Below are 8,194 nucleotides of genomic sequence, written 5' to 3'. Positions count from 1 at the left end.
TCCGGGGGTGTATTCACTAGGAACCAAGTTGTGCGACAAATTGAGCGACTAATGAATACGCCCCAGGTGATTATCAGGCCCATGAGGCCGGAACACTAGCAATAACAACCATGAACAAACACACACACACACACACACACATACTTGACCAATCAAAACAATAGAAGTGTATGTTTTGGATAACTATAGTACATGTTGAAACTTTTCCATATTTTCGATCATGTTTGCCTTCACAATTAATGAACAGTGTTCATTTTACACAGTTTACAGGAGAGTACTCTTATTTTGAAGGATAAAAAAAAAACGACCCGGAAGTGCTTCGTTACTGTTGTAATGGTCATAGCACCAAAGATTGCACTGTCAACGTCAAACAAACGCCCCAAAAAACTGATTAAAAGACAGCTTTAAAAAACTAAAGAAATATGGACGACGACGTGTTGACAACTTTGAAAATATTGATAATTGGTGAGAGTGGTGTCGGAAAGTCAAGGTAAGATAGTCTTTGTTTTGAAGTTTTGCTCATTGCAGGAGGGCTGTTTTGCCTACAATCTTGAGCTAGCTACAGTAGGTAACTTAGGTAGCTAACGTTAGTTGGATAACAAGCTGCATCCCTTTGTCCTTTGAATTCGGAATAAAAATCCGTTTCCTACACTTTTGCTTTTTATCATCTTACTTAATGATTATTTAAATATTTGCTGGTAAGTTGCTAGCTACGTGTTAAAGTTATTTTTTCTTTGTTGTCTAGCAGAACCAGTATGCAAAGGAAACGATTAATAGCTTTCTGGGCACAGAGGAGATCTCGTCACATTCATCTGTCTCGTTTGCCCAGAGACTGGTTCAGCTATTAGCTAGCCAGCTAGCTAGCTGAAATAAGTGCTTTCTGGAACTGGTGCTGTGTGGCAAGCCCACCCCACCCCAGCCCTTGCTTGCTAGTTAGCTAACTAAATAGTTTTCCTAGGTTGTGGGCTAGCTAGGCTATATTTGGCGTGTCAGTGTTACAATGCCTGCTCTCTGACATGGTATTGCCCTTCTGTCCCCAAACAGTCTTCTCCTGAGATTCACAGACGATACTTTTGACCCAGAACTAGCAGCAACCATAGGTAAGTCTAAAGGAGCTCCATCATCAAAGGAGTGTGCCCCAGTGCACTGTAAATGGGGAGGGGAAAACACACAATTCCCACTCTAACAGCCCTTTTGACACAGTTGCTAGGCCTATGAGACATTGGAATATTGTTGTCACACATTAGGCTATTCATATTTATGGGTCACCACTTGAAAGCCATTGGTTCCTCTGAGTCTGCTCCTTCCATTCTCTTTTTGATACAGGTGTGGATTTCAAAGTCAAAACAATTGCAGTGGATGGGAACAGAGCCAAGCTTGCTATTTGGGTAAGTGTATGAAAATAATGTATTTTGTATTATCATTCAAATCTAATCTCTATCACTGTAAGTGGATTGATTATCTTAGGTGTGGCCAATGTACTCTGTGATCTGTGAAGTGAACATCAGGAAATTCACTTACTTAAAGGGACAATCTGTAGTTCAAACAAAAACAAAGCGGAAACCCGCCACTGTTTTGGTAAATAACTGAGGGATGGGGCTGAAGTGAACCAGTATCTGTGCGTTATAGATCTCTCTAACTCTCATTCACCAGCTCTGCAAGCATTATGATGTCAAAATACGTTTGTTTATCACCAAATATGGAGTTTCGTTGAGCAACTATCATCATTTACTCCTGTTACGGCTGGTATGTAATTTTAACAAAGGTCAAAATAAAAATGTACAAGCAACTGAAGAAATGCCTGTTGTAGACTTCCAACCTGTGTGTGGCAGGAATGAGTGATTGCTGGAGGTGCCAAATAGGATATTTTTTTTCTTCGGTTGCTTGTACATTTTTTTATTTAGACCTTTTGTTGGAAGTACATACCAGCCGTAACAGGAGTAAATGAAGATAGTTTCTCAATGAAACTCCATATTTGGTGATAAACTAGCATATTTTGACATTGTAACGCTTGCAGAGCTGGTGAATGGGAGTTTGAATCAGAGCTTTCTGGGTGTTAGAGAGATCATGTACAGTGCCTTCAGAAAGTATTCACACCCCTTGACTTTTCCCACATTTTGTTGTGTTACAGCCTGAATTTAAAATGGATTCAATTAAAATTGTGTCACTTGCCAACACACAATACCCCATAATGTCAAAGTGTCTTTGTTATGGCAAGCCTAAATAAGCTCAGGAGTAAAGATTTGCTTAACAAGTCACAAGTTGCATGGATCACTCTGTGTGCAATAATAGTGTTTAAAATGATTTTTGAATGACTACCTCATCTCTGTACACCACACATACAATTATCTGTAAGGTCCCTCATTCGAGCAGTGAATTTCAAACAGATTCAACCACAAAGACCAGGGATGTTTTCCAATGCCTCGCAAAGAAGGGTACCTATTGGAAGTGATGCAGACAATTACATTGATGGAAGTTACAATCTATCTGCAATATTAAAGCTGATCTACCCCCTAACAAAATTATAAAAATAAATAAATAAAAAGGCCACCTATTGGTAGATGGGTAAAAAATAATAACAGCAGACATTGAATATCCCTTTGAGCATGGTGAAGTTATTAATTACACTTTGGATGTTGTATCAATACACCCAGTCACTTCAAAGATACAGGAGTCCTTCCTAACTCAGTTGCCGGAGAGGAAAGAAACAGCTCAGCGTTTTCACCATGAGGCCAATGGTCATTATAAAACCGTTACAGAGTTTAATGGCTGTGATAGGAGAAAACTGAGGATGGATCAACAACATTGTAGTTATTCCACAATACTTACCTAATTGACAGTGTGAAAAGAAGGAAGCCTGTACAGAATACAAATATTCCAAAACATGCATCCTGTTTGCAACAAGGCACTAAAGTAATACTGCAAAAAAATGTGGCAAAGAAATTAACTTTATATCCTGAATACAAAGTGTTATGTTTGGGGCAAATCCAACACATCACATCACTGAGTACCACTCTTCATATTTTCAAGAATGGTGGTTGCTGCATCATGTTATGGGTATGCTTGTCATCGGCAAGGACTAGGGAGTTTTTTTTAGGATAAAAAGAAACGAAATGGAGCTAAGCACAGGCAAAATCCTAGAGGAAAACCTGGTTCAGTCTGCTTTCCAACAGACACTGGGAGACAAATTCACCTTTCAGCAGGACAATAACATAAAACCCAAGGCCAAATATACACTGGAGTTGCTTACCAAGATGACATCGAATGTTCGTGAGTGGCCTAGTTACAGTTTTGACTTAAATCAGCTTGAAAATCTATGGCAAGACTTGAAAATGGCTGTCTAGCAATGATCAACAACCAACTTGACAAAGCAAAGAAGTATAATGTTTAAAATAAAAATGTGCATATATTGTACAATCCAGTTGTGCAAAGCTCTTCGAGACTGGCCCAGAAAAACTCAGCTGTAATTGCTGCCAAAGGTGATTCTAACATGTATTGACTCAAGGGGTTGAATACTTATTTCATCAAGATACTGTATGTGTAGATCATTGACAAAAAATGACAAATCCATTTTAATCCCACCTTGTAACACAACAAAATGTGGAAAAAGTCAAGGGGTGTGACTCCTTTCTGAAGCACTGTAGAACAGCTTCTACAAGGATAGAGTTGCACGCACCATTGGGTTGCACCATGAGATGGCGCTATTGTGTAACGTGTCGCATGGAGAAGAAATGTCAGCGGAAGGTTGGCCTCCCAAAGTGAAATCCACGACCCTAGTAGGACCTGGGAAGATTGACTTGTTTTAGTCTTTACTGAATGTGAAGCTCTTCACAGTCTCATCAGAATTTGATCATTGTGACTCATCAAAAAATACAATTTCGTGAACTAATTGAAATGGTAATGTTATAGCTCCTATCCACAATGCTGCTTGTTGGTACTTTCTACAAAGTTTAATTCCTCTTGACGCTGACATGGCATGGGGTAACAGTTTCTGTGTTCAATGCTGAAGGTCGGCACACTGATTTTTCTCTCACTGATGCCGGTTGTTGTTGACTTTCTGTCAGGACACGGCAGGACAGGAGAGGTTCCGGACCCTGACGCCCAGCTACTATCGTGGTGCACAGGGAGTCATACTAGGTGAGGTGGTGTTTTGTCTCATGGCCAACAGTGGTGTACATATTACCACCTCTGGAGCCGTATGTACCAAGCCTGCTGATCTAGGATCAGGTTCCTGCCTGTCCTTACAATCTTATTCATGATGATGTAAAAATGGCAAAGGACTCATACTCTGAGAAGCCCCCTGGTCTCCCAAAATGAGGTGCCTATTTGAAATACTCCACCACATTCTCAAATCTGAACCTCTCTAGTACTGTGGACCTCCACACTATGATTTGAGTACCCCCCGCTTGTATAACACATCTTAATTGTAGCTATGGATGAAGGTACAGACACTGTTAATCTCCTCTCTTTTGCTGTTAGTGTACGATGTCACTAAACGGGACACGTTCACGAGGCTGGAGAACTGGCTGAACGAACTGGAGACGTACTGCACACGGAATGACCTCGTCAAAATGCTGGTCGGGAACAAGATTGATAAGGAGGTGGGTGTACCAGTGCATCGTGGGTCAATACCTGTCTGGCATGAATCTGTCTTTCAGGTGTGCTTCTCTTACATTGTCACCTTAGCTGCCGTCTTTGTCTCTCATTGTCGGATGGAGCGAATAAAGTCGTATCACTTAGCAATGTTTTGTGTTGCTGGTATCATACCTGATGGTGTACCACATTCCAGATGCTAGGACTATAGATGGTTCTATTGTTGTCATGAGTTGTCAAACAGGCTAACACCTGTTATGTGAACCCATTGTTGAATTTGACAGTTCAGTTTTTGTTTCAGGAAAACCGTGAAGTTGACAGAAACGAAGGCCTTAAGTTCGCAAGGAAACACTCCATGCTTTTTATTGGTAAGTTCTACATCTTTGTAAAATAGCTGGGCGTCTATGAGTAAAGGAACCCGGATACTGAAGTGAAAAACAAAGCGATGCAGGGACTCAGAAATATGTTAATAGGGTCTACTACATAAAGACATCTACATCTTTTACCGTTTCGTGATTAAATACCAGTTGGAGACTAACTTTACAACAATGTGCAGACTCTTTTTTAATTCGAGCACAGATGTCGTCCTGTAACTCTCCTTTGACATTCCTAATCTCCACTGTCAGCGCCACGCTGAAGGATGCAGCCCTTCCAGGAGAATTGCATTACGATCGCAAATCTGCAGTCAATCATCTATCAAACCCATTTCTACATATGTTTCTATTTCCCAGCTCCATCTGCCTCCTGAAATTAGGTTATAGCATTTCTGAAGACTTTCCATTTTAGAATGACTAAATTAAGGGTTTTGAAAAAGGGCAATGTTTTTGTTTTTATGTGCCGTGTAGGCTACACAGTGCCCAATATATACTTTTTCTAAATGCAAACATTTATATTTTATGAACTCTGAATGTGTATGGCTTACGTTGGCCTGCAGTTTTGTCTACACAAGTCAATCTAAATTACCCAAATCGAGATCATCATACGTCAGAAAATCAACAGATTAAAGATATCTCCTTAGAAAATGACCTTAATGCATGGAGTGGGTGAATCAGACATCAATCTGGGGGGGAAATCCATCCCAGTCCGATGTGGTAATGGCACTTGTCATGCACAGATTTTGTTGCGTTAAAATCTGTGACGTGATTTCATCAATATTTCTCAGCTACTGGGATTTAAACATAAATAGTGCTGAACGTATGTTTACCCACAGTCATTTCTGCTCCTATTTATTCCAAACCTAAAATAGTGTTTAGTGAATTTGCGTTGTTGCATCCCCATACGTTGATACCACACTAATGTGCCCTTCCACCCTGGCAGAGGCCAGTGCTAAAACCAGGGATGGTGTCCAGTGTGCCTTCGAGGAGCTGGTGGAGAAGATTCTCCAGACCCCAGGGCTTTGGGAAAGCGACACCCAGCCCCGGGGCGTCCAACTGGGGGACAAGGAGCAGCGCGGGGCGGGGAGCTGTGGAGGATACTGCTCCGTACTGTAAACTGGAACCAACCCAAACGGCATACTGGAAACCAGAAACTGAGAAGAATATTAAGAGTCCGTTAATACCGTGTGGGTTCTGAGACACGACAAGGTATCATCTGTACCTTCTGAGGTCTTGGTCCAAAAGGGACTTTGCAGTTTGCACACTTCCTGTACCGCCAGTCAGTTGTCACAGTGCATTACGTCGTGTTGAAAACATGGTCGATATTCATCATGTATAAAATATCACGCTAAATGAGGTTCATTGTTTTATCTATCAAGTTTGTTGTTAACCACACCAAGTCACATATACGTCTTGTCAAACACATCATGGTGAAATGGTGATTTTCCTCTCTACAATATAATATTGTATACATTCGGCTACACGTTTATGCAATACAGTATGAATATGATCACTACATCATGTCAAATAACTACCAAGTTATACCGCAAATACCTTTTTGCTATTTATGTCAAGTCCTCTGCTTGATGAGTAGATCTGCATGCCTTAACCATGGTTACCATAGGACCAATAGATGAAGGGAGTGAGGGTTCAGAACTTTCACACGCCTTCATTTAGTCTTAGCTAGTGTTTATAGGCCTATAGCCCCCCCCCGTAAGCAGTTCATAACAGCTGACATAGGCGTTCATCACCACACATTGTGCTCCTAAAGAAAATATGTCACGTAATATATTTTATTAAACTTCCATTTAACATGGAAGGCATGTGTACGCTTCGCAGTTGGTTTTACCAATGTATCCCACTGGTTGACAACAATTATCATTTTTATCCCCTTCCATTTTATTTACTTGGTAATTTCTCTATTCCAAGCTGCTAAATATTTATAGGATAATTTTTTTCCACTTTTTAGTTCCTGATGTGGGAAGCTAATTTTAAACGCTGTTGAATATTGCCGATTTTTAATACGGGGTTGCGCGCTACATGCAATGTAATACGTCTTGGCAAGCGCTGTCCATGTAGCTGCAGTGTTCGTATAGCCTAGTGATGTGCATGTTCATAGCTGTCACTGGCTCAAATGTTGAAGGGGGAAAAAAAAGTTACATCGTGTTTATTATTAAAGCTGTTGCGATTTATAAAGGCTTTTTCTTTAATTCACCAAAGCTTGGTTTCATTCTGACCTAGCTGGTCCTTCAATCAAGCCTTCTTATTAAATAATGGTCATCAGTTCAAGCACGCTTAGGAATGTTCATTGGATCCTGTGGTCTGGAAAAGTGATGAATTACGTGGATCAGTCCAACAGGTTTCTCTCCTCCAGCCTGTTCGACAGAGATGTTTATGTATTCCCTTGTCTCCTGCCTAGTTAAATGGTCCACTCCATCAGTTATTACACACCCGAGTCATGTCACACCACATACGTACATGCACAAACTCGTTGTCAAGACAGATTTGAGTCTTGGGGCATTATATATGTAGCAAGATATACAGTATGTTGGTTGCATGTTTGCTATTTGTTTCCCAAATTTTTTTGGTTTTGAATTTGAAATAATTATCCTCTTATTTGTTGTATTTTCAATTTTTGTCTGACCTTTTTTAAGTAGGCGTGTTTGCTATCCAAGAATCCCCTTATGAATATCTATGCCTTAACATTCAAATGACACTTGTAAGTGGTGTTGTGCTCAGTCATAACATGGATATTTGTATTATTTCAAACTGAAATAAAAGACAATCTGAAGAAGAGGAATGTTCTGGATTTGAGTTTGTTGTTCGAGTAGCCTTGAGAGCACTATTTATTTACTGCAGTAGGCTATTCTTTTTTGAGCTGAATGTTTGTTGTGTGGGAATATGCATACCGGTATTCTTTAACTATTTGTTTTGTTATGGCAGTCATATCTTTAATACAGTCCAAATGTCCTTCTTTGTTGAACTGTCTTGAATGTCAATGTTAGCTATACCTAACCAAACTCTTATCTACAGTATCTATACTGAGTGTACAGAAAATTAAGAACACCTTCCTAATATTGAGTTGCAACCCCCCCCCACCCCTTTTGCCCTAAGAACAGCCTCAATTCATCAGGGCATGTCAAAAGCGTTCAACAGGGATGCTGGCCCATGTTGACTCCAATGCTTTCCACAGTTGTGTCAAGTTGGCTGGATGTCCTTTGGGTGGT

The 8,194-nt window shown here is 40.3% G+C and overlaps 1 protein-coding gene across 1 annotated transcript; it reads left to right on the top strand.

Annotated features, from left to right (window-relative positions):
* Window positions 1–326: 326 nt before the first annotated feature.
* Window positions 327–7,763, top strand: LOC121580608 (ras-related protein Rab-18-B). The gene is made up of 7 exons (XM_041895577.2): window positions 327–490; window positions 1,045–1,100; window positions 1,327–1,388; window positions 4,065–4,137; window positions 4,480–4,601; window positions 4,895–4,961; window positions 5,911–7,763. Exons 1-7 carry the CDS (start codon window positions 423–425, stop codon window positions 6,081–6,083), a joined length of 621 nt encoding a protein of 206 aa, XP_041751511.1. The 5' UTR covers window positions 327–422; the 3' UTR covers window positions 6,084–7,763.
* The last annotated feature ends 431 nt before the right edge of the window (window positions 7,764–8,194 follow it).

Source organism: Coregonus clupeaformis, chromosome 14 (genome assembly GCF_020615455.1).
Source record: "Coregonus clupeaformis isolate EN_2021a chromosome 14, ASM2061545v1, whole genome shotgun sequence".
Classification (NCBI taxonomy): domain Eukaryota; kingdom Metazoa; phylum Chordata; class Actinopteri; order Salmoniformes; family Salmonidae; genus Coregonus; species Coregonus clupeaformis.
Note: the sequence above shows the minus strand (reverse complement) of the source record. Positions and strands in the feature narration are given on the sequence as shown.

What these genes read in the sequence shown, in the direction of transcription:
- LOC121580608 (XM_041895577.2), top strand. Translation starts at nt 423, where the DNA reads ATGGACGACGACGTGTTGACAACTTTGAAAATATTGATAATTGGTGAG. An exon ending in AGTGGTGTCGGAAAGTCAAG is followed by an intron (nt 491 to 1,044) that starts GTAAGATAGTCT and finishes GTCCCCAAACAG; the next exon opens with TCTTCTCCTGAGATTCACAG. An exon ending in GGAACAAGATTGATAAGGAG is followed by an intron (nt 4,602 to 4,894) that starts GTGGGTGTACCA and finishes TTTTTGTTTCAG; the next exon opens with GAAAACCGTGAAGTTGACAG.